This window comes from Saccostrea cucullata, unplaced genomic scaffold (genome assembly GCF_032062105.1).
Source record: "Saccostrea cucullata isolate Sc308-1 unplaced genomic scaffold, CSIRO_AGI_Scuc_v1 ctg1320, whole genome shotgun sequence".
NCBI classification, from domain to species: Eukaryota; Metazoa; Mollusca; class Bivalvia; order Ostreida; family Ostreidae; genus Saccostrea; species Saccostrea cuccullata.
This window is the reverse complement of record NW_026930614.1, coordinates 336,548-362,500: the sequence shown is the minus strand read 5'-3', so window position 1 is coordinate 362,500 and position 25,953 is coordinate 336,548. Positions and strand designations below refer to the sequence as shown.

Below are 25,953 nucleotides of genomic sequence, written 5' to 3'. Positions count from 1 at the left end.
TTGGCACACAAGTAGAATACACTAAGAACATAAAGAGACTTTATCAATGATCATTATTCTATTTAATGCTGTTTATAAAGTTTCAAATCCCAGCTGCTTAAGTACTTTCTCTTCCTTTGCTATAAGTTCAAACCAGTAGAGCTTCAGTCTCGACAGAGACTTCTGGTTTCCTATCCACATTGCTCAGGTGAGCGATGTGGCCCGTGGGCGTCTTGTTTGTATTGTACACAAAGATATTTTATTTTTTATAAGCATGATAAGAAACAGTTGAACAATCTAATTGAGACAGATTATGAGAAAGTTTCTATTGTATTAGCATCATGTTATATTCTTCATCCATCTTGTTGTATTTCACAGAGAATGTTCTTCCTACGTTGGCCAACTGAAGGAGGGCATCCTGAATGATGAAATCTACTGTCCCCCAGAAACCTCCGTGTTGTTAGCTTCCTATGCTTGCCAGGCCAAATATGGTGACTATGACCCCGAAAAACACAAACCCGGCTTCCTGTCCAACGATAGGCTCCTACCACAGAGGTAAGGCTCTCTATCTTAAACAGTCAAATGTATCACTGAAAATTAAAAAAAAAAAAAAAAAAAAAATTATATTTTCTCTGTACATTGTCAGTGCTATCTAAAGGGAGGAAACTCTGATATGTCATAATCTTACTCTTTATAAATAGTCTGTAGATTTGATAAAGTAATGGGAATTCTTTTTCTTTATAAATCACTGTATATTGATAAGCATGATAAGGTGATGGAAACATGAAAGATTAATGTTTGATTAATACATTTGATTGATGCATTTTCTGTATTATAGAGTATATGAACAGCACAAATTATCAAAGGAGCAGTGGGAGGAGAGGATACAAAACTGGTTCAGTGAACACAGAGGCATGTTAAGGTACATAACTCATGGGAAATATTGGCATCACCTCTGCATTCAGAATTTAAAGGAAACAAGAATTTTCTGAAAGTTTTATGCAGGATATGTATGGTTGTAAATAGGGCTGTATCAATATATCGATATATCGATACGTATCGATATTCAAGAAAAATATTGTATCGAAAAATAACTTCCAATACGTATCGGACAGACAGTTTTTCTTCTAATTCTGTTAAAAAGATGGGAATTTCAACCACCAAAGATTATATTTCACACTTTTGAATTAAAACTGATCAATAATTATATAATTTGTAAGGAAATAACAGTTTTTATAATTATTACAAAATACAAAGAGAATTTTATTTGAACACATTGATTTTACTGTCATTAAAAGTTTTAAGAAGAAGGTATGGTTCTAGCTTTATTGTGCCCCCAAAATTTAACGACATCAAAAAGTTTTAAAACTGACTTAAATATTAGTTAAATAAATGACTCTGATAAATCAGGAAAGAATATGGCATGAAGGTTTACCATTCTGCAAATATGATATATCATTAATGTGAAGCATTTCTCTATCTTCAACAGAAAAAGCCTCAAAATGGCACATTTCAAGGTTGATTTTCCTTTAGAAAACAGTGTCCACAGCCATCGCCCACGTTAATTTTTTGATTTTTTGTGCAAAATTTAATAACAAATCACATATCTCAAGATCTTTGTGGGCGATGCCTGTGGACAATGTTATCTGAAAGAAAATTCCATTGAAAATTGGTGTCTTCTGTAACTTTTTAAGAAAATACGGGAAAATGCACATGTTTATGACGTCGTAATTAGCATTTAAAAACACATGTGAGAAAATTGACTTGTATGATTTTTCTGCATTGAATTTCAATTATTTAAAGAGCATGAGTTTTCAACTTTTACACCAGTTTTATTTTTTGGAAAATCACAGGGCAAAATTTGTATGGAAACCATACGTTCTTCTTTGAAGCATTATTTGTTAATGACAATGAGACAAGAACTTAAAAATGGGTAATAAAACACTTAACTGTTATGAATTCATGCATTAAAATGATTAGAAGCCTTTTCTGATGGACTTGTTTTAGAGTCCAATATATCGGATATCGCTTTAAAAAATATTGTATCGTATTGTATCGAAATTTTTGGCTCAATACACAGCCCTAGTTGTAAAACAATATTACATATGAAGCCATCGGCAAAAGAATTTAGCATAAAACCTGTTGGTAATTAAAATTAATACATTTTACAGGGAAGATGCCATGATGGAGTACCTTAAAATAGCACAAGATTTGGAAATGTATGGTGTGAATTATTTTGAAATCAAAAACAAGAAAGGCACAGAACTTTTATTAGGAGTAGATGCACTTGGTCTGAATGTATATGATAAAGAAGACAAGTAAGTGGTGAATTCCTTCATATGTTGAGAAAATAAGTTTTACATTAAGTGTCTTACTATAGCATACTTACAATTGAATGGCAATGATTTCATATTCTGTTTGTTTTTGCAGATTAACACCTAAAATAGGCTTCCCATGGAGTGAAATTAGGAACATTTCATTTAATGATAAGAAATTTGTCATTAAGCCCATTGATAAAAAAGCGCCTGTAAGTATTTGTTTAGTATGATAATGCTATTCAACTCAGCCAAAAAAAAGTTGTCAATGACAGGCTCAAAATTAAGCTAGAAAATTTTCTTAAGTCCAAATTTTAAATACCTGATTATCATTCTTTGTAGCCAAGTGTTTCAAGTTCCTATGCACCTCTCACAAGCATGTGGCTTATTATACCATCAAAACTTGAGAGAAATATCTGTATATTTTAGGACTTTGTTTTCTATGCACCTCGTCTGAGGATAAACAAGAGAATTCTAGCGCTGTGTATGGGAAATCATGAACTTTACATGAGGAGAAGAAAGCCAGACACTATTGAAGTCCAACAAATGAAAGCTCAGGCCCGAGAAGACAAGCTGGCAAAACAAATGGAACGACAGAGACTTGAACAGGAAAGGCATGCACGTGAGTCTGCCGAGAAAAAACAACAGGAACTCCTAGAAAAGTTACAGTTGTACGAAGAAGAAAATGCCAGGAGAGCCAAAGGTACAGTTATTGTGAGATGATTTCTTCAAAATGGCTTCATTTTTTGAGGCTATGCAGTAAAATCTGTCAACTTTTTCATAGAAATAAGATTTTAAAGTTGTGTCCATTAAAAATTTGATGCTCATATCTGTATCTGAATAAACATTTAGTATACTTAAAGGATATATGAACAGGACTTGCTGTATGGCAAATATCTCAAAATTTGAGGTGTGAAGTCCATAGATAAGATATGAGGTTCTTTTGATTAAATGTAAATTTTTAGTTGTAGATACCATCTCATGTCTTTCCACTTTTTGTAGAACTGGAGGATCAACAGAGTAAGATCCGTGAGCTCAATGATGAGATGGAGGCCTACAAAGCTCAGCAGGAGGAGCTGGAGGAACAGAGGCGCCGAGCTGACGAGCTTCAGAGGCAGTATGAGGAGACCAAGCATGCCTCCGAGGAGGAGAAGGCACAGATGGTAAGGGGGTCTACAATATCTGTACACAAAACATGAAGGTAAAATAATAGGGGGATCAAGACATTTTCTGTTCAGAACATAAAGGCTCAGATGGTAGGGGGTCTACACAATTCTGTATATAAATTCATGAAGGCACAGGTGGTTTGGGGACTACACAATCTCTACACAAAACATGAAGGCACAAACAAAAGGGGATCAAGACCATCATTGTACATAAAGAAAATATACAGACAATCTCTACATAAAACCTGAAACAAAAAGGGGATCAAGACATTCTCTGTACAAAATATGAAGGCACAGATGGTAGGGGGTCAAGTCAAACTCTGTAACATAACACCTGAAACAAATAGTTGGGGGTATAAAACATTAGAGTCATTGGCTACATCAGACTTGTTTTCATGAAATTAAATTGTGAAAGCTTAGGCAGATTGTCCTCTTTCCAACTTTTCTACTGAAATATTAGTATTTGGGCAGGACATTGCATTTCAGTAAATCTCAATACTAAATCTTGAACATGAGGCGAATTAGCATAGTTGAAACATCCTGGCTATTTGCCAACTGATGCCATGAAATCTCTGGATAAGAAATTGACTAATCTCGGTTCATAAAAAAAAATACACATACCGGCAGGATAACTACACATATGCGCAGTTTGCTGCTTATATTCATCTGATAATTAGATAACTTGCTGTCTAAAGTCATATAACAACATAATTTCTCAAAGCTCTAAAAATTCTGCTTCATACAGTATATTTTTTTTTAAGAATGCCACAACAGTATTATCCTTTATAAGAATTAAATTAATAAAAATTGGTAACACGCATTTCTATTTTAAAAATTCATATATTTTTCACATTTTATTCAAATGAAGGGGAAGTACAGGACAAGTTTTCTTCATGCATGAATTTATAGCAATTACTGCTGTTATCATGTGGGGTGGGGTGAGTTTCCCATAAAATGTGTACATCTATTGTTACATGGCTGTACCCAGACCGTTATCATTATAGCAAGACAGATACGCAGAAAAAAGACGAATGGTATGTCTGTGGATTCAGTATGATATATGATGTATCCTAAACTAACTGTTTCTGTAGGGGAAAAACCACTTTGGAATAAATATATCAGAAAGTAGAACAGAAACTATGTAGTTTTATTACAAAAAAAAGAAGAATTTGTAAAAAAAATTCTCACCACCACTTTATATAAGATACAGCATAAGCACCTTCCATTTATATAACTTTTAACAGATATATATAGAATTTTATATGGATAAATATAACTATAAATTGTTAAAGAAAGTATACTGGAACTTTAATAATACAAATACAATAGAGATTATTTATATACACCAAAGTCATGCTAATTAACAAACTAACAATTTATACAGTATACATATATGAAAGATTTATGAAATGAAAGAATTATCCTGATTTACTTTTTTTGGAGTTCTTGACCTTTTCAGGAAAGAAAAATCAAATACTGAATTAAAAGAATGAATTTAGAAGGAAAAAAAAACTCAACATTGAGTTGCATTTCATGTTGACATGAACTTTTTGAATTTTCTAAAGTTGATAATTTATAATTTTTTTCCCTCCAGGCTGAGAGGTTAGCAGCGGCCCAGCAGGAGATAGAGAGAAGTATGGAGGTGCTGAATGAGAAGGAGACAGAGATGGGTAGGTTACAGACAGACCTGGAGTCCGCCCAACAGGAGAGAGAGGAGAAAGAACGGGCCCTGATGGAGGCCATGGCCAACATCCACGTCAAGGAGCACGAGACTGAGGAGAACGACATCGGAGAAAACGGACAGGAATTCAGTAAGTCTGCTGTAAAGATAGAGTAATGTATAGAGTAAAGCAATAGTGAAATCGGTAAGTCTGCTCTAAAGAGTAGTAAGATTTTGACGAGTCTTAAACTTAATGTCAGATAAGGAAACAAAATATAGGTTTTTAAGCATATATCCAGAGACTAGAGCATCGAACTAATTGTAACAGATTTGTTTTTGTTATAAATAAACTGTATATTTGAGACATTCGAAATATATAATCTGTAGAACGTACAAAATATAAATGTAGTATAAAATCTAACAAAATCTGACAAGGAGGAAGCATTATTTTGGGTTATAAAAAATAATTGGTTAAATTGTTAGTTCGTTTTAAAAAGGAAGTGAATTAAACTGTGTAAATAACATTTGTAAATACAGTGAAACCTTTTATGCCAAACACAAAAATTATTACAGAATATTGCTGCATTTCGCAGCCTTGAATGGTAAAATGGTTATCAAAACATAAGTCATTTCCTTGAAACTTGTTTTATTTACACAAGTATTAAATAATGATAAGTTAAATCAATCAAAAAAGTTGAAATTTAAAAATCTATCCAGAATAACTGGGAAATTTCTTGGATTTTTTCTGCAATACATTGGATGGATTTACAGAGTTTTGCCCCTTTTAATAGTAATTCCAATAGGTAATTGCATCAAAATTGCCATAGTATGCTTTCCCTTCATTGGGTTTTCTTAGATTTTTTATTTCAGTTATTTTGTACTATGTTAGATCACAAAACATTGCTATATAAAGTTGCAATTCATTGATGTTGTGCCTATGTTTTGGCTGAATTATCTGGACTACGGGTAGTTCACTAGTTACCGTACTAGCTATGGCTGATGGCATGCTTTAGGGTATATATTTTGAAAATCTTGCACAAATAGGATTAGGTGTCTTGTTCACTAAAATTTGTTGCATGTAAAAATAGAAATGAATGTTACCTTTGCTTATGAATAATTTTATGAATTCCAACCCTTAGTGAAAGACATCTTGTATTCTTAATGAACATACATTTTCTGTAACATTGATATTTCATAATTCAGATGGTTGAAGCTATTTTGAGGGTTAAATTTAAATTCTTAGATATGACTATATATTGCATGTATATTTTAAGAATTATAAGTACATTAACCAGAGAGGTAAAGTGTTGAGAGTACAACATTTAATTTTATTTTAGCTGCTGACTTGGATGAATATGAGAACGCAGCAGAGATGGCTCGACCTGAGGAGGAACGAATCACTGAAGCTGAGAAGAACATCACACTGCAGAAACAGCTAGAGGTCAGGCTTCCTCAAGTTCCCCCTACCTATATATCCAATATCAGTATTATGAATTTCAAACCACTATTCCCTATTAGAAAACACATGGCAATCATCTTAGACAAATAATGCTTAAGAATTTTACTTTATTTTTGGGGGTCATTGTCAAATGAAACACTTATCATGTGTCTTCTCATTGTAATGATATACTACTAGTAACTTTGAAATTTGAAGGGAGTCAAGGGACTGCTTTTTTTAAAAAGGAAAAAAAATGAAATTTGAAGGGACTGCTTTTTTAAAAAGGAAAAAAATAAATAAAACTTGATTCAGTTGTAAGTTAGGCTTCAGATTGTTGTGGCTGTATATTGAAGAGAAAAAAAAACACAGACTTGATTAAATAAGTTTCAGAGATAATTTTAAAAATTGTTTATCGAAATAATCATGTTCAGCATAAAATATTTATATCATCCAAATTTCAGGCATTACAAAAAGAACTAGAAGAATCCAAAGATGCCCAGAAGGCCACATTGAACGATGTCTTGCATGAACAAAACGTGAAACAAGGGCGTGACAAGTATAAGACACTGAAGCAGATTCGCAGCGGCAATACCAAACACCGGGTGGATCAGTTCGAGGCCTTGTAGAGAAAAACCTGCATAAATAGGAACAAATTATATATTTTACTGACCATATCATGTCTGTTATCCGAGGTTTTACCTGGGCTAGGGGAGTGTGTACAGTATATTATGGTCTCTCAACATAGTGTTATGACAGGTGACACATCAAAGACGGACAAAAAAATTATTTCCAGATTGATTCAACAGATAATTTTGATTACTGCAGACTTAAGGAGGGATTGCTTTTAACCAGAAAGTTGTATCACCACATGAATAATGGGTTGTCTAATGTTTGTCATTCATGTAATTAGTTTAATACAGCATTGTACAGGAGAGCATGGCGTGGCAAAAATACATCACTATTTCCAAGCTTTTTTGTTACAAAGTTTTCATTGTTTATTTTTTCTTCCAATGAATGAGGTTTAAGTGGTTAACTCAGAAACATTGGGGAGGGTGGGATTTAAAGTTAGTAGATTTATTTTGTAAAGTGTAACTTAATGTAACCAGATTGTCTATATTTTTTGTACAATGTAATGCAGTTATGTATCCTCTGATGTTTGTTAGTGACTTAAGTATTCCCAAGTATATTTATTTTTTTCTTTACTAGTTTTGAAATTTTCAGTGTATGCAGAGGTTTTTATATATTATTTGAATATTTGATATCATGGCTGCATTTTTAAGTTAGTCACGGTGATTATTTAATAGGTGGATAATGAGGTTCTCAAATGCAGGAATCCAAAGACTGTCTTCACTTTATAGGTCCAATTCAGATATTGTAGATGTGATATTATATTGACTCTTTGGTGACCGTTTCTGACAGAAAAAAGTAATTTTTAAGTGTCAGGGAATTTCTTTAAAAAAGATTTGAGGAAATTTGTCACTTTTAAGTCAAAAAGGTTAAAAAAAAAAAGCTTGCCAGTTTGTCATCCATATACATGTATTTTGTACTTAGATAAAATTTGGGGCTTATTTCATTCCTGTCTATATATACTGCCATTATGTACGTTTCAAGCTTTGTTTATTGCTATCGCACTAGTTTAACATGAGTTCCATTGCATAGCTGTTCATTAAATGGCGTGGAATTGATACAGGGGAAAGAACATTTCTCTAGGAAATCTTTATATTGTAAGGGGATTGGGTGTTAACCTTAAGAAGGCAGTGGATTGGTGTTTTCATCTTCAGCATTCCAGTCGGTCACTTCATCTATTACTGGTCAAGTGCTGTGGTCTCTGTGTATATAATTCCTGAAGATATGTATTGATATTTATATTTTTTTACTTAGAGGAGCACCTTGCTAGAAAAACTTGTGATACATTCTTGCCTGATATTAAAAAACTTCTTTCCTGAATAATTAATTTCTCTTTTCTAAATGAATCTGTAAATAAATTTCAACAAGGTTAATCGGTAGATACATTTATGATGCATTTCTGTAATTCAGGATACATTTGGTGTATTTAGGCATTAGGAAACATTTTCTTTCTGTACGGAGCAGAGTCGTTTTTTCTTCTCCAGTAATGGTAGGGTTGATTTATTTTTATGAACAAGTGTCCTGTTTAGTAGAACAATCTTCTTGTGATACGTGTAGCACTTGATTGGAAATTGTCTCATACTATCATTTGTCATGATTGAATTGATATATAATCAATATATATATACTGAATAAAATCATCAGACAATGCAAGCATGCTGTTTTCATTTTATGGATTTGATGAAGGTGCTTGAGCCTTTAGGGTAAATATGCAGATAGATCTTCAATGAAGAAGGAGAAAATGCTGTGGTGGAGCAAAAATGGGTCAATTTACTTTGTGGAACACGAAGTGTTCAACTGAAAAATTGTACATGGTGTTTTCTGTCCCATTCAAGAATTTTACACAAATATAGAAATGTCACCATGCACTAATTCAGACTCCAGCTCCAAATGAGAGGGGGTATACTGTTTTACTTGTGTGTGTGTGTGTCTGTCTGTAATAAATTTGGGTCACAGTCTTCTCAACAACTTCTATCTGCAGTGAGGTTCTTTGTCATTTCATCACCTATGGCACTGGACTTTTGTTTTTCAAGTCATATCCAAAAGACCTAAGCACAGTGACTTGTCTCTAAATCCCCATTAAAAAAAGTCACTATAATATGATGTCTTTTTGACACATGAGTGTTGGGAATAGGAATTTATTTGAGCCTATTGTTCATGAGGTGAGGAAAAATACAAATATCAATATTGGTGTATATAAACCTCTTATTTAGGAACAATTGGAAATGAAGACTATGTACAGAAAAGACAAAATATTTGGATATCTAGCACCGTGGACAAGTCTTGCCATATATAGCTTATTGATTATTGCATATACAACTGAATTTTCACTGGAAAATTTATTAAATCTGCAAATTTTCTCTGAAATAAATTAGAAACCTTGGATAAAAAAATGAAAAAAAAATCTTTCCGGAATTATTATATCCCTTCAGATTGGTTTCTACCGTATGTGTTTTCGTTCATTGTAGGATTTCCCGTAATTTTTATTTGAGAAAACAAAGACCATATTTTTGTACTTTTATGGAAAACAAGACATAAAGATGCCAAGTGGACGGCGTATTTTATCCCGTATACAGTCAAATTCGTATAATAGCAGCAGTAAAGGAGGGAATGGGAGGTAATGTTTTAAAAACGTTCACTTAATCGAAGACCTGACGTTTTGACAGAACAGTAGCTTGTAGCCTAGTTGTAATGAACTGGCACATGTTTAGATATTTGACAAAGGAGATTAGTTCTATTCTACAAATAAATGGGACTATCCCATTTATTTGTAGAATAGAACTAAGCTCCTTTGTCAAAATTTATAAATTAGAATTACATGGGGAGGGGGTCTAAAAAAGAAATGTTTACAATTTTTTCTATATAAAGAATTATAATGAATTTGATGAAATCAGGGGAATTAAAAAAATAAGCAGTATGGAATAGTTGATAAGTGGGTTTTTTAAACATGCCATATACATAATGGATGCTTTCACAATATTCTGATAACTTTTACTGCTCTTTTGTGGGCCAAAATGATATATTTTGGTGAAATAGGATCTCAAATCATAATATCATTTATTTAAAAGATGTCATATATCAACAAAAACTCTGACAAATGTTATTAAATTGCCCTGCAGATGAATAGTGCTGCAGTTTCCGTAACAGCCCTACAATGCCAATTACACAATTTCACCTTTTTGCACTTGTTTTTTTTTTTATATTTATAATAATATTTCATGTAAATATCTGTCAAGTAAATTTATATGATATTGGTAAAATCTATATAGAGAGTACATAGGAGTAAAAGAAATTCAAGCATATTAAATACTAATTACAGCAGCTAGATAGATTTTTGCACTTAGTAGTTGAAATATAAATTTCACACCTTGAACTTTCTGCACTAAAGATACAAACAGATTTGTGAAATAAAATATCAAAGCTACATTCTTTTCACATAAATAATTTTAGAATTTTTTTTTTCAGCCATACAGAAGATAGAGATTCAAACATGGTGCCCTTGGCACAGATGGCTGTTCTCCCTAAACACTGCTATCTCCCAGAAATCCCCAGCGACCCCAACATGTCATTTGAGGCCATGTTATATTTCTTTGGAGTGATAGCCATGGGACTTCAGTACATTAATCTGTACCGCACCGTGTGGTGGCTCCCACATAGCCATGCCAATTATGCCCTGGTAAGTTCATTTTCACAGGAAAAAGTAGTCCGAAATATCTTATGTTTTCAAGGCTTTTTCACGATTTTGATATTTTATGTGCCGAGAAAACATAATATATCAAAATCGTAAAAAAGCCTGGAAAATGTCAGATATTTCGTACTAGGGGGAAAGTGGTTAATGACATTAATTTTTTTTATATATTTGAAAAAAAATTAGATTTTCTACTGAATACAGATCTGTGTAATTTTTCTTTTTTATTTTTGTTTACAGAATTTCTATTTGATCGATGTTTATCTCGTACTGTTTTTATGTTTCCTGATGTGCAGAAGAATAGTTTGGTGCTTTGTTCAAGAGGTAACACGTGTACAGTAGAATTATGTTGTATATATCAAGTATTAATCTACAATCTTAATTATTTCTTGGTAAATTTAAGTCATATTTGCAGTAATCAGTTGTCATTGGAATCCATTGTTGAATTAATATCATTCAGTACCAATATAAAGAAAACTTGTGAAAGGTTGATACTTGTGTTTCCCTATTAGTGGTATGGTAACATAATTATGTATATCTTTGTTCTTCTATTGAAACAAAAAGGGAATTGTATGCAAAAATGAAATCAATGATCTTAAATATTTTGCTTTTTAAATTCTCTTTTCAGATATATGGATCTAGGTCCACAAAGAGTGTAGTATATTGGGTTGTTCAGCTAGTTAAAGGGGTACTCTTGTCTGTTAATGCTCTTGGTCTGATCTACACAGTGTACCAGGTCATTACAAACCACTCAGCATTGTACTGTCTGTTTCTCTCCTGTCCGTAAGTATTACTAGTAGTAAATATTTAATTATTATTAACTTGACCTCTGACTCACAAAGTCAAGAGAAAGCAGTATTGACCTATCTTCAAAAAAATTACAGTACTTGGAAATGAGGATATCATTTCATGTGTATTCCCATAAAAATCAATTTATATGTACTTATTTATAGGTACAATTATAATTTTAAAAAATGGTCTTCTTCTTTTTCTAGAGCTATAACGTATGTGTTCCTATTTGGTCCTTCCATAAAACCTTTGTACCATAAAAGTCTGGTGTGGCCTTCACCTGTGTGCGATCGACCACGACACAAAAAGGAGGATGAGGAGGTCGTGTTGTACCATAATTGTGTATTGACCCCTGATGTAATTAGGTCAGAGGTCGACCAATTCAAGTCAGACTTCAATAACAGGATCAAGCAAGTTTTGTTCAATTCCCTCCTTACAGCATACTACATGACTTTTGTGCCACTCTGTTTTGCGCAGGTAAGGAAAAATACCAAAAAAAGTATATTTATACCTGTAACTGCACCCGAATTATCCGTGTGATTGACTAATAGTGAAAATTTCCTGTTATCTGTGATGAATTACAGCACCAATAAAACATTTTCCTGAAAAAAAACTACTAAGTATATCTATGTTTTGGTTTTTAAAACCAGCAGTTTTATATAACGACAGGACTCAAATTTACTGTTTCCCTGTTGGTCTGGGCTAGGTAAAATTTGGATTGTAATAGTACCTGGTACTTAATTGAGTAAAAGTGATTTCATGAATATTAAAATTCATTTACAGTTGGGTTAGTTAACTAGAAAGGTTAGTGTGTCCAAGTTTTATATACTACAAAACGCACACATGATTCCTCTTATCCTTGACCTATTATATATTATAAATACTTATTTGCACAATCTCCAAGTTGCACTTATAGAAATGATAAAGAATCCAGTGTGAAGAAATCATATTTTTTGTAAAAAAAATCGTAAAATAACTATTAAAACTGTACTTTTTAAGCACAAGTTTTGGGTCATTCTTTTCCATATCTGTTAGCCCAATGAGACAGTTACATTTGATCAGCAAAAATTTGTGACCAGTGAAAATTTTAAGCCCTGAATGAGCTAGATGTTAAATGAAAAGTGCTGCATACATCACAGAGAATAGGGAAGCAGTTGTTCACATGATTATCCTACCCTTATATTAATATGTATATATATGTAGCAGATTGACCAAGCTTTTAAGACACCCATGAATGATAAATAGGGATTTGGAATATAAGACTTTTTTAACACTCATGTTTATACTTTTGCTTTTTACATTTTTTTTCTGTAGTAGAACTCTTTAGATTAAAAGGAGTACCACCTCTTTAATATAATCAGTCCCTGTAATAATATTTATTATCAAACAAAGTTAAGAATTAATAAAAATGCACCAGTTTAATGAGTTTATAAAGCTGGCTACATGCTTTTGATACATTACATTGTCAAAGAATATTTAGTACAATTCAATTTTTCAATCACAGAATCAGCTTAACAACCCTGAGGTAACTTCTCATTTCAAAAATTCATTTCTCTTTTAAAAAAAAAAAAGGAGGAAGGTTTTTTCTTAAATTAAAATCATCAGTTTCAAATTCAGCAATTTTTATTAATCTCTGGCCAAATGCACACTAAACTATTCTTGGGTCCGCATTTTTTGCTATACATTGTGAAACTTAATGGAGTCTGGTATAAATGCTGAACAGGTCAATTTGATATAGCATGAAACATTTATATTTATCAAACTGGAAAGAACTTTGTCCTTTTCTATTACATAGCATGAAACAGATTTATGCCTTTATTTACTAATTTCGAGCATGCATATTTCTAAGATGTACTATATACATAGTATTGTTTTGATAGCTTATGCCTTTAAACCTGCCAACAAATATCTTGATTTAAAGTTCATCACATAAAAGTGATTTCATCTGGTTTGAAAGACATACACATGTACTTGATATTTAGAATCTATTTATGAGTAGTTAATAAACAGAAAACATAAGGAATAGCTATATAGAAATGGTGTATTTTGTATTTACAACCTTTACCTTTTAGATAGAACATTGAATTATATTTTAGGATAAATCATCTTTCTCTCTCATGTGATACTAGTATATGTTTGCTGGTAAAGTTGAAAAAAAAAATGCTTATATTTGTTAATTTGAATGCTTATTTAATTAATTAATACTTTGAAGCAAAATCAATGAGGATCATATTAATTAGTTTAAGAATTTTGCTGTATAAATGATAAAGGTTTTAGAAAAAATATGTAAGGAGAATGTTGTTTTATTTTAAAAAAAAAAAATTAAATATAGATCATTAAGAGATTTAGAGAATTTGAATACTTCAGTAACAAGATGATTCTAAAAGGTTACCATTCTTTAGGTATTAGACATGAGATTATAAACTTTAATGTAGAATGACCATGTGTTGATCTCGTTTGCTCTAGCATGTACAAAACACGTGTGACTCGTGTTGGGTGAGTGGTTCTCTGCATAAGTCATGTCGTCTACTTTCATTTTTACAGATTTTATTTTTTAAAAACTTTATATTATTTGTCTTTTTAGAAATATTAAAATATTTTTCATTATTTATTTTAATGTTGCTTTATATTTATAGCCCTTTTTTTCTCTTTTATGCATAAAGTAAAGTTATATTTTTTGTTAAAACTCATTTACCAGAGTTTCTAGAACTGCATGCATTACCGGTATTGATTAAGCATAAGAATACCAGTACATTGTACACATATATATGTGTAGATCATTTACTTTAATTTAAAACTTTTTTTTGTTTCAACTCTCTGAACCTTATGGTATCTTTTCTGTGTTTATCTTCATATGTTGTAAAGCTTTTTAATAAGAAGAGACTGTAGGCATTTCTGTGCGTTAGTCAAAAAGATTCTTTTTAAGTATGTTACATGTAATATTAAGAGGTTTTTGATTAAGTTCCAGACTAAAATTTAAAATAAGGACATTATTAAAATAGAAAATTAATCAGTTATAAGAGTGTACAGTTTTTGCATACAGGGTCAAATATTTTGATACCATCTAATGTCTTTGTCAATGTATGCGTATATTTTTAAAAATACAAATTACGCCACAGTCAAACTCATTAAACATACTTGTTTTTGCAGATTACTGTAATTCTCAGTGATATACAAAATTATACATTTGTAATATTGCTATTTTCAGAACACTTTGTACTACGACACATGGTGGGTGGGTCAACACGTGGTGGTCACATGGCTGTCTGCGTTTCTGATGCTGATAGTACATTACCTGCCCCCTAAGTATCTGGATCTCTTACACAGGACAGCCCTTCATTTGGGTCGCTGGCAGAAAGTGGAGGGGAGACACGCCCATGTACCATATAATGCGTAGGTTTATTATGACTTAGGGAGACCATAAATTGGGGTGATCGGTTAAATGATAGTGGAAGCTAAACTCGTTTCACTTATTTTGGTTAAACTGGCTTGATTACTTCATCAATTGATAACTGATATATATACAGTAAAACTTCTCTAAACCGGCCAGCTGCCGGACCGAATAAAATGGCCGGACTAGAGGGGTGGCCGGTTTCCCGAGAATCTAACATACTGAAGAATTGCAGAACTAATATGTGACAGATGCTAGGAAAAATACATAACTGGTGTCTGTTATAATTATCTGTCAACATGTTATTAATTATCGGCAGACAGGTAATGTATTCTTAAGGTCTAAAAAATAAATTATTATTAGTGAGGATAAATTCAATATATTAATTCAAGTTTAAATTTTGTTAATCATAATTATGTACACAACTGTTAATCATAATTATGTACACAACTTAGACCGGCCATTTACGTAGTCGGGCAAGATGACTACCCCTTCAAGACGGTTAAACGATAGAAAACCCTATGAGGCCATATTCAATTTTTCACACCTCTGACTTCTGGTGGGTAGGCTATTTTTCACACCTCCGGTCGATCATTATAACCCCCCCGGCCAATGCCAGTTAATTTCTTGCAATCAAAAAGTGGCCGGTATAATGAGGGGAAATTTCCTATGTTTCTTAACTTTTGTTCTTGGAAAAGTGGCCGATGTCCGGTTTTCAGGGGTGGCCGGTTTTATGAGAGTTTATGTGTAAAGAAATGTTAAGAATTTTGCCGGGACTTATAAATTTGGCCGATGTTCAGGGAGAACCGGTTTCCAGGGGGGCCGGTTTGGAGAAGTTTCACTGTATATCATTTGTGTGTGTCAATTATTTATTTAACTGGATGCCTTTATTCTACTCTCATCTTTCAACTCCATGCGTACTTAATCAAGATGGAGGCTTTTTAAATTGTGAGGCTGTATATATTCTTATTTCAGGTGGTCAGAGTTAACAGTTTGGCCACAAGGTGCTCTAGTCAAACATGTTAAGGGGTTGTTTAAAGCCGAGGGAATCAATGTTACAGCAGAGCCCGGCAATGGAATGCATGGGAGATTTTATGTAAGTATCAACATCTGTTTTTGCAGAATTTTTCATCACTTAAACCAATATGAAAGTTAAACTGTTTAGAATTCAAAAAAAAAAAAAGAAAAAGTCCTCGATCCTTCAAGAGTCTTTAGAATAAAAATATCAAACTGTCTTAACTTTTCATTTCATGTTTTCTTTTCTTTTCAGTTTCTTTTTCATCAGCCAATGAGAGTGGTAAACTGGTTACTAATTTTAACATGGCTCCTGGTGGGGTACCAGTTTTTCTGTCTCCTACAAAGCACAGAATGGAATCATATTGTCTGCATAGCTCTTGTTTTATTTTGTAATTATTATACTCTGTTCAAGCTTTTAAGGGACAGAATTATTTTAGCCAAAGCTTATAAAGAGGAAATATCTGAGGAAGAGAAGTGACATTTTACCATGACTTTACATGACAAAACACTTTAAAAGTATTTGTATTTATTTATTGAAGCAGACCATGCCAAAATGACACCAAAAGTGTGAGTTTTTTTTTTGAACTGACAACTTCTATATACCAAGGGTAATGCACTTTTTCTGCATACTCAATGAACATATGTAGTCCATCTTCAATGTGCATGGGATGGTTAATTAACTTATTTTTGTTGTACAAGATGTAAAATAACAATTCATGCTGAGCATGTCTTAAATGAGTATTTTACATAGATAAATATATTTGCAGCATTGAATCTTCTTGTGTATTTTTTTTTAATCTTCAAGAGAGGATATAAATTACAGATGTTATAAGCACAGGCACCTGATGTTACTTATTTTTCTTATACATATATATATATATAAAAAATAACCCCATACCTAACCTAAAAAAATTCAAGGCAGTGTTGATGTTTGCCTTGCGTATTATTTGGTATGGTTTTTTTTTTTTTTAATTCATGAAAAATAAGCAACGTCTGCAGGTGCCTGGAGTTTAAGGTCACTTTCTATTTCTGATTAAGCTCAGCTCCATACTGTACATAAAGCTAAGTCTCCTGAACTAAATTTATTTAAAAGTCTGAAAAGGGGGATTGTCATGGATACCATGTAAACCATTCATAGTAACTGTTATTTAAATGCTTGTCAAAAGAACCACAGAAGTTGCAATTGCCACTCTGTTTTTTTTAAAATCCTTTGTGTGCATTTTTATGACATTGACAATAAAGATGTATGTTAAAATAAATTTATTGAGGAAAAAAAGAAAGAAAATTCAATGAGTTAGACAAGTTTTCATCACAGGTATTGCTGTTTTGGGTAACTGACACACACACTGGACAGCATCATGTAAAGTCTCTGTTTTATATATGAAGCAGATCTGTGCACACATTAAGATCCTTTTGTTTATGCAGATGAGTGGCCCCAACAAGATGGGATGTTCAATTTTCTGGCTGGACTGGTAATGTTAAAGTAAGAATCTGTAAGGAAAAAACAGGAACTATTAGACTGAACCATCCAGTGTCAATACTGTAAACCAACTTTTATTTGTGTGTGAGAAATTTTCGCAAGCCTCGTTATCATGAATATTTTTTGCCATAAACCAGTTCTTAAAGTCTCTGAGTCTATTAACAACAGATCCAGAAAAAGGGTTGATCGTGAAAATTAATTGTTGCGAACTAGTTTACCCCTGGTAAACCACAAAATAAAGTCGTTGCAGATAAAGTTTGTTTACAGTATTTCGGACAACATCATAGATTTTCAAACCATTAAATATTAAGTTTATGTTTGGATCTGAAACCTATTTTAATATCAATGTCTCCATAAATGAAGTACCAAATGCAGGCATGGACACAATTGGTGCATACCATTACCAAGATACACAAGAATAAGCTGCAAAATTAATCGTTCTTCCTGTTATAAGATTTCTTTCCACAATTATTTTGAACATTAAAACCTTTGATTTATTCTGCAAGGTACTAAACATATTGATATTCTAGGATTGTGACTGAGATGTAGTAAACACCTGATTTTTTCACAGAGACAGAAATCAACATTTCTGGCATGTTTTCCCAACCTCAATAGTCTTGGAATTTTGTTTTGCAATTATCTTAATCTTGCTTTAAAAACGAATTTAATTTCTCTAGTTATACAACTGACTTAAAGTGGACTTGAGCTTATCCTTGTGTTACAGTCAACTTGAACTTACCCTTCTGTTACAGTCAACTTGAACTTACCCTTCTGTTACAGTCAACTTGAACTTACTCTTGTGTTACAGTACACTTTAACTTACTCTTGTTTTACAGTATACTTGAACTTACCCTTGTGTTACAGTCAACTTGAACTTACACTTGTATTACAGTAAACTTGAACTTGCTCTTGTGTTACAGTAGATTTGAACTTACCCTGTTGAAAGAGGACTTGATCTTACCCTTTTGTTATAAAAGACTTGAACTTACCCCTGTTTTTCGGTTGAACTGAGCCACACAGTCCTCCTGTACCAGAAGATAAACTTTACCTTGTTTTACAGTACACTTGAACTTATCCTTGTTTTACAGTACTCTTGAACATATCCTTGTTTTACAGTACACTTGAACTTATCCTTGTTTTACAGTACACTTGAACATATCCTTGTTTTAGAGTACACTTAAACTTACCCTTGTTTTACAGTACACTTGAACTTACCCTTGTTTTACAGTACACTTGAACTTATCCTTATTTTACAGTACACTTGAACTTACCCTTGTTTTTCGGTTGAACTGAGCCACACAGTCCTCCTGTACCAGTAGATAAGGCAAGTAAATGTCTAGGTAGTACTTATTGGATCTTGTCTCCAGGACCAGTCTGTCCTCTCCCACGTCAATGGTTAACGTGTTGGCCATTTTCTGTCAAGGGTTCAAAATAAATTACATGGGTATTTCTAACAAAAGTGCCAGATACATGATGATGTCAATTCAAAATACATTGATTTTTAAGGCAATGGGAATGAAAATCACTGTTTTTAGCATCAATTCATTTTAAGCATGTTTGCTATAAGCATGTTTTACGGTAATTTACTAGTATGCACATGAAAAATAACAATACACATACTTGCACATTATACATGAACACAAAAAAGAACATGTACAAATATTTACCACATGTGGAAGACTGATTTCTGCCACTAAGAAATCTGGGTGACCTTCTGGTGGATCCTGTATAATCCGGAATTCTGGTTTCTGACCTCTGTCAATCACAGAGAAAAGCATACATTTGAGTAAGTGTAAACAGATAGCTCTTTGAAAACTAGAGGTACTGTGAGCAATAAGGTCACTAAATGATACCCCCGCCTCCCATATGAATATAATGGCAGTGTCCATGTTTTGTTATGGGAAACCCAAAATATGTGTCTGATCGAAAAGTAAAATAGGAGGTGCACAATGACAAAATGTAATAAGGATTCTGTGAAAGTTCCATCAAATTTCATTCAGTCATATGAGAGGACTGACTTCTACTAGAATTTGCTTGCACCAAACCAAAACTAGAACTGTCCAATAGGGACAAATACCCCCCGCTGGGTTTTTCAGAGAAGGTGCCAATTCACAAATACTGTATGGATCTAGAGGTGTTCACAATTTACTTACAAAAATTTGCAGTGAAATATAATTGCTCACTATGTTTCTTAATGAATGAAACAAAGGTGCAACCAAATGAAACATTAACACTAATACATTGTAATTCCATTGTAACACATTTTTTTTTTATTTCTGCATTAAAAAAATATATTGTAATTATGTTTCATGACACTCTGCAAACTGATTGTTGAAAAAAAATCATATTATACAAAATCAAAATTAATCATGATAACTTTATATCAAATTCATTTTGAAAATAAAGAGCTGGTTATCCAGTAATGAAGTGCTTTGACAGACAATAAATTACAATTAAGAGAATAAGAGAAGAGAGATATTTAATTCTTGTGCCAATTCCCAGGAGATAATTGATAAAACATTGTAGATAAGAGACGTCTTAACAACTTCCCACACCAAACTCATTAATTTATCTTTAACTGGATGCATGTCCAGTCATTATTCCCAAGAGACAAATGAAATCGCATTATCTTCTGTGTATTGTAAAAACTGTTTTTAACACTTGATGATGTTTCTTTTTTTTCTTTTTTTTAATTTTAATGAGTAGTTTTAAGCTGTAGTTCCCATTTTTATACAGATATTCTAGATTCTATGTCTCAAACCTTATACATGAGCCCAAAATGAACAAGACAATTAAAATAAAAAATAAAACCTGTAAAATGCAGAAAAATGAACAAATAAAGTTGAAAATTCCAGGTGCACACCTTCATATGGTGAATGATAAGTGTTCAAATTTTCAGATAAATCCTCACAATAGTTTCTGAGAAACGGTCTGCACAAAACCAAAAAATAAAAATGAAAAAACACCTGTAAAATTCAAAATAATCATCTAATCAAGATGAAAATATCAGGTGCACACCATCACATGGTAAATAATATGTGTACAAATTTTCAAACAAATCCTTTCAATAGTTTCTGAGTAATGGTCCGGACAAAATCTCGTCTACAGACAGACGGACAGACGAACATGGTGATTCCAACATACCTCCCCCCCCTAAACTTCGTTTGCGGGTGGTATAACTATGTGTGTTGAGATTCAGTTGACTATGGATAGTATTATCTGTGTGATTTCAAACTACATGTAGGCAGATTTTAATATTTTGGGTGATTAACAAGTAAAAGAGATACATGTCGATAAGAAGAATTTATAATTTGATATCCATTTTGATACCGTAAAGTAATCCATTGTTACCTGGCTTTGAGTTCTTCTTGAGATAGAGGCTTAGGTGTATCCATTTCTTGAATTAATGGCTTTCCAATTCCAATTCCAGTTGACTGGCTGTAACAAAAACAAAGGCACAAAATTAGACTTAATCAACTCTCACAGGGAGGTAGAAAGCACCTGTTAGCAAGCACCTGTCTTACAACGTGCAAGACATGGTTTGCTTTAGTAGCAATAACTTTATTGTGGATTCTCTGCATTGACAAGTTCAGTATTCTATGAGATAGATAATGTCCCTTACTCTCCCATTTCCATGATGACCGGTTTAGACTGTGTCCTGACATTCTGTTCCTGGAGTCTCCCTACACTTTTCCTGTTCTTTAGGATTACCCAATCTAAACAAAGAATATAAGAAATAATACAGTCTCAAGTGAACAATATCGTATGGACTAGCAAATTCCTTAGAATTAGTACTGTAATACTCGTAGTATTTTGATTGCTTTTATATGTGCTATAAGAATTTATGTACAAGAAATTATTTGATTTACTCACTGATCTTATCAAAAGAGGTATGAATATTATTATGATTTATACATAATCCCTTCGTACAGATAAAATATAGATTTTCCATTCTAAACCTTTAAATATGATACCCACTTCTGGACAACACTATGGAATATTTTACTTCCAGGCATTTAGACATAATACTAACCTCTGGACAACGCTACAGAGTATTTTTCCTCCAGGCCCTCCAAAGTCACAGACAAGAAGAAAGTTTTAAAGATTTCACTGTCCTTCATCTTCTCCATAAAGCCTGGGTGTATCACAACATCATATGCTATACAACCTTGTCCACCTGAAATGGATCAAATTTAATGGTGGATAAAAAATTTCCAATTTAAGAAAAGTGAATCAAACATCTTTTTTTTAATTGTAGGGTTTTAAAAAACTCAGTATCTTCCAGTTTTAGTATCATTTCCTTACAGTTGAAAGTATTTAATAAGCTTTATTAAAAAAAATCAAAACTTAAAACTTTGTCAATTCTGGAATGACACAGAGCATGCTAACTTTTATCTATCTCTGCATGTGGTTCCCCGATACTCATTGGAACTCGGAATCCAAATGGATCCTCAGATTCCAACAACTTCAGCAATTCTTCTTCAGTAATGTCCTTTGGTTGGGGTACCTATAATTAAAGACAAATTGCAGGTGCACTTGAAATTTTATATGTTGGATACGGTTATATCAATCACAATGAATATCCTGATAGTGGTTGTTTATATGTAATTATTTTTCATATTTCTATGTCCATATCTCTTGCCATCGATTGTTAATACACACATATTCAAAATCTTGTTAATTAAATCCACATGAACATCTAATTAACATGTAGAATATTCAAGGTTAGCATTTAATGAAAGGGAATTTCTTTAATGTATCAAAATTGATTTCAAAATCAAAATGGATTAACTTCAACATGTTCAAATTACCGTATTTTAATAATTTGTTTACTAGTAGAGAATATGAGCATATTTCCACTTACATTTTCTGCTTGGCAGACATTGATAAAAACCTTTTCACCATTTTCCTTCTTTGTTTTCAAGCAGAAACCTGGAAAGCATGGAAAAATGTTGCTATCAAATTAACTAAATTAAGTCATCACAATTTCACTTATCATTACAATATAATCTTCCATTTTAACATTCACATGGATAGAAATCTTTACCTGGTTTAGGTACAACAGTTGTCCAGGAGACCTTTTTATCAGGATCAGCACCTACTCCATCCTGCAATCCCTATATAAGGAAAAAAAATCTGTTTACAAGATCAGATCAACTATTATTTCACCTATAGAAATATAAACAAAACATGAGTTAAAAAGAAATTGGTGTATTTTCTATTGAAACCTATCTTAACTTACTGATTGCAGAATTAGCTTCTTCATCAAAGCTTCCGTTTCATCTGTGTCTGGTTCCAACATGTTGATAAGCAATTACAGGAAATCACCAAACATTCCTAGTGGTTTAATTGGTTTTTATTTGTAGCATCTAGTCTAAAATAAAATGAGACCTCTCAATAAATAAATGCAGAAAAGGAAGTGGGATAAAAGTATATGTAAATAGCCCATAATTTTGACTGAATATAACATTGACTGGGGTATTAAGGTCAGATGACACGTTCCTCAAATATATGTTTTGTATTTCCTAATATCATATCAAAAATTATTCATAATTGGCTTCCTGTTGTGATTTCTACATTGTTTTCAATATGATTTTAAATATAAGTAAAACAAAAATTGTGAAAGGGATCATTCAGAAGATTACTCATAAGGTTTATTTAAGAAATATCCCCCCTCTGGTATCTAAATGCCTGGTAAAGTACCTCAATTTTTTGTGAGGAAGCTTCTTTAAGTACCTTTACTTTAATGACAATTCTTGGGGGAAAATTCAAAATTATATATTTTTGAGGAATGTGTCGTCTGACCTTAAGATGTAAAAATAAAAATATGATACATTAAACATGACTGGTTCATATAAACATGATAAATGCAGTTTGAATACATTATTATTTGTCACATCACCAAAAAGTTGAAGTTAAAAATACACTTTTCATAAAGGTTTGTTGTTCGGTTACTGTTTATGTCTTTTTTCAGTCAAATTTAATATGAAACAGATGTGTCAGACTCCATGGTATCTTTTATGTCAAGTTCTCTAAGTTATAATGAGTCAATTTATGCACGGAAGTTATATACCTAATATACTAATTGACAATATATCTAACTATTGGGTTAAAGCCTCTAGCAAGTTTTTTCTTCATATGATTGTGAAAAAAATCTTTTAAATACATGTATATGAATATTAAAATATAGGAAAGCTAATAACAGGGAGTAACTCATTTTTTTATTGGTACAAATCTGACAGAAACTGAGAAAGTTGAAAAACAAAATTAAAAAAAAACCCTACATATTAGGCCTATCATATTGATACTGTCCATCAGAAACTAATTAGAGATTTTTAACAAAAAAAATGTGGAAATGACCAGTAACAAGGCAAATAAACTTACGAGTTTTAATTTAAGAATTATTTTAAAATCTTTCAGTTTTATTTTTTATATGCATATATATGGACTATCGTTTTGCCAACAGAATTTCTATAGTATTAGTTTAGTATAAACTATTTTAATCCCGTGAAACATTAATTATAATATTATAAATGTAATCCATTATTCATTATTATACACCAAAAACATTCCAAATACCCGAAATATTCACTAGAGACTCGAACTGTCAAAACATGTTATGAATCCATGGACGCTGCCATCTTGATAAAGTCTAAAAGTTAAATCTGTCCCGGTAAAAATTCCGGGGTAAAAATAGCCTAGTCGATTCTTCGACTCCTTCGCAGATTATAAAAAAGCGTAAACTGTTCCAACCCAGTTTATACCGTATAAAATGGGTAGCTATTAAATTCATTGCTTATAATTTAATTTTCATTCATTTGATGTAAGAAAAAAAAGATGATTGTTCTAACAAAAGGACTTTAATTTGTACAAAATTTGAATGTAACGTCAGGCGGATTGATACGTTTTTGACGCAAGTCATTGTGACGTAGGCAGCCCATTTTATACGATATAAAGTATATTTTTTATCCAATCAAATACAGCGTTACAACCAAAATTAAGGATATGCGATCCTCAGCCAGGAAGGATAACTCTTTAATTTATAATTTAATTCAAAAAGTCTTAAAATAAAGCTTGAAATTGGAATTTTTTCATGCACCAATTTTCATTTTATGCCTCTACGTATGATTCAATGTTCTTTAAAGTTTTAACAAACGGTATTTAAAAAGTTGAAATTTGTACCTCACAAAATGAAGTAAAACTTGCCAATTTTAAAAAAAATCAAATTTCTTTTAATTAGCCATAGTTACCAATGTTTATATGCATGATTTGAAATTAGAATTGATTTACGGTTTTTTTTTTTTTTTGAAAGGAAACACTTCATACACTATGCATTATGAAACAATGGAAGTAAGTAGGAGAAAGTAAAGTCCAAATAAGTGTAAAATTAATGCAATTTTCTTTAAAAGCCTGGATACCTATGATTTTTATTCGTAAAATGTATTTCTTGATTAATTATCAATTAAAAAATATGCAGTAGGTAGTTCAAATCGCATTTCCTGAAAAATTATTCGAGATTTACTAATTCTCCCTATATAATATGATTAAATTTAAAGATGAATTTTAAAGAAACGCCGTGGGTAAATACATTTTAATTTGAAAATTTAGAGACATCTTTGTGAGCATGTTCAATTACTCGATGCCTGATTTTCAGAACCTGAGGATCGGATAACCTTAAATTATATAAAAATAAAATATTTTTTTGTTCTTTTTCTAGATTTTCTAGAGAACCCTTCATTTTTCAACCAAATTCAATTTGTTATACTAGTCACTAAGGTAAGATAACACTATTTATTTTTCTTATGATTATACGCACGATTGTTAAAGCCTCTATTAATTCATAATTTCAAGCTTGTAAATGAAATATATGGAGATAGCGAATATTATTCAAGACCAAAAGTCCTGAAACAATACAAAATAGGAGCAAAGCTGCTAAGCAAAGACGCACCTCCAAAACATCAGAGGTGGGATAGGTTGCCATGGAGGAGTGAGCATCCCCTGTCGATCGACCACAAAGTAATACAAAATAGGAGAAGAGCAAAACACGGACCTCCTAAACATCAGAGTTGGGATCAGGTGCCATGGGTGAGTGAGCCCCCATATATTACTTGCAAGTATGTTTAAAATGGTTGCTCATTTAAAGAGGAAAAATCACTATATGTACTTTGCCCTACAAGATTGTGTCTGAGGGGAATAACTCCCAGGCAAATTATGCCATAGGAAAACGGTCTATAAGTGATAATATTTTCCTTGAAAGAAAGAGGGCGTACATGGCGAGGACAATCACCAGCTTTGAGACAATATTTTCAAATCTCAATTTTCAAAGTTCACAGAAACATAATTTACCGGGGAAGGGGGGAGTAAATATATATATTTTTTAAAAACACTTTTGTTTTATTTATT

General features: G+C 32.2%; 3 protein-coding genes across 5 annotated transcripts in view; 2 read left to right on the top strand and 1 right to left on the bottom strand.

Moving 5' to 3' along the window:
- Positions 1-8,838, top strand: part of LOC134229276 (radixin-like) — a 27,927-nt gene extending 19,089 nt beyond the window's left edge. Inside the window, 10 exon segments of the mRNA XM_062710994.1 lie at positions 358-378; positions 380-534; positions 818-901; positions 2,151-2,297; positions 2,410-2,506; positions 2,724-2,997; positions 3,297-3,457; positions 5,055-5,271; positions 6,458-6,561; positions 7,020-8,838. Of these exon segments, the coding sequence (XP_062566978.1) occupies positions 358-378; positions 380-534; positions 818-901; positions 2,151-2,297; positions 2,410-2,506; positions 2,724-2,997; positions 3,297-3,457; positions 5,055-5,271; positions 6,458-6,561; positions 7,020-7,184 (1,425 nt within the window). The 3' untranslated portion in view covers positions 7,185-8,838.
- An 811-nt stretch (positions 8,839-9,649) lies between these two features.
- On the top strand, positions 9,650-16,844 carry LOC134229274 (transmembrane protein 39A-like). 3 transcript variants are annotated; one of them, XM_062710989.1, is made up of 9 exons: positions 9,650-9,802; positions 10,651-10,861; positions 11,114-11,197; positions 11,502-11,656; positions 11,869-12,139; positions 14,129-14,158; positions 14,871-15,055; positions 16,029-16,149; positions 16,324-16,844. In XM_062710989.1, exons 1-9 carry the CDS (start codon positions 9,726-9,728, stop codon positions 16,546-16,548), a joined length of 1,359 nt encoding a protein of 452 aa, XP_062566973.1. In that variant the 5' UTR covers positions 9,650-9,725; the 3' UTR covers positions 16,549-16,844. The 3 variants fall into 3 exon arrangements, with proteins under 3 accessions (XP_062566973.1, XP_062566974.1, XP_062566975.1); XM_062710990.1 differs by lacking the exon at positions 14,129-14,158 and adding an exon at positions 13,167-13,187; XM_062710991.1 differs by lacking the exon at positions 14,129-14,158.
- A 469-nt stretch (positions 16,845-17,313) lies between these two features.
- LOC134229275 (PIH1 domain-containing protein 1-like) lies at positions 17,314-24,200 on the bottom strand. The gene is made up of 11 exons (XM_062710993.1): positions 24,130-24,200; positions 22,793-22,924; positions 22,598-22,667; positions 22,415-22,482; positions 21,940-22,057; positions 21,584-21,727; positions 21,173-21,266; positions 20,902-20,988; positions 19,218-19,305; positions 18,822-18,965; positions 17,314-17,561 (listed from the first exon to the last, which is right to left on the bottom strand). The coding sequence occupies exons 2-11, from the start codon at positions 22,850-22,852 to the stop codon at positions 17,523-17,525; spliced, it is 912 nt and encodes a 303-aa protein (XP_062566977.1). The 5' UTR covers positions 22,853-22,924; positions 24,130-24,200; the 3' UTR covers positions 17,314-17,522.
- Between the last annotated feature and the right edge of the window lie 1,753 nt (positions 24,201-25,953).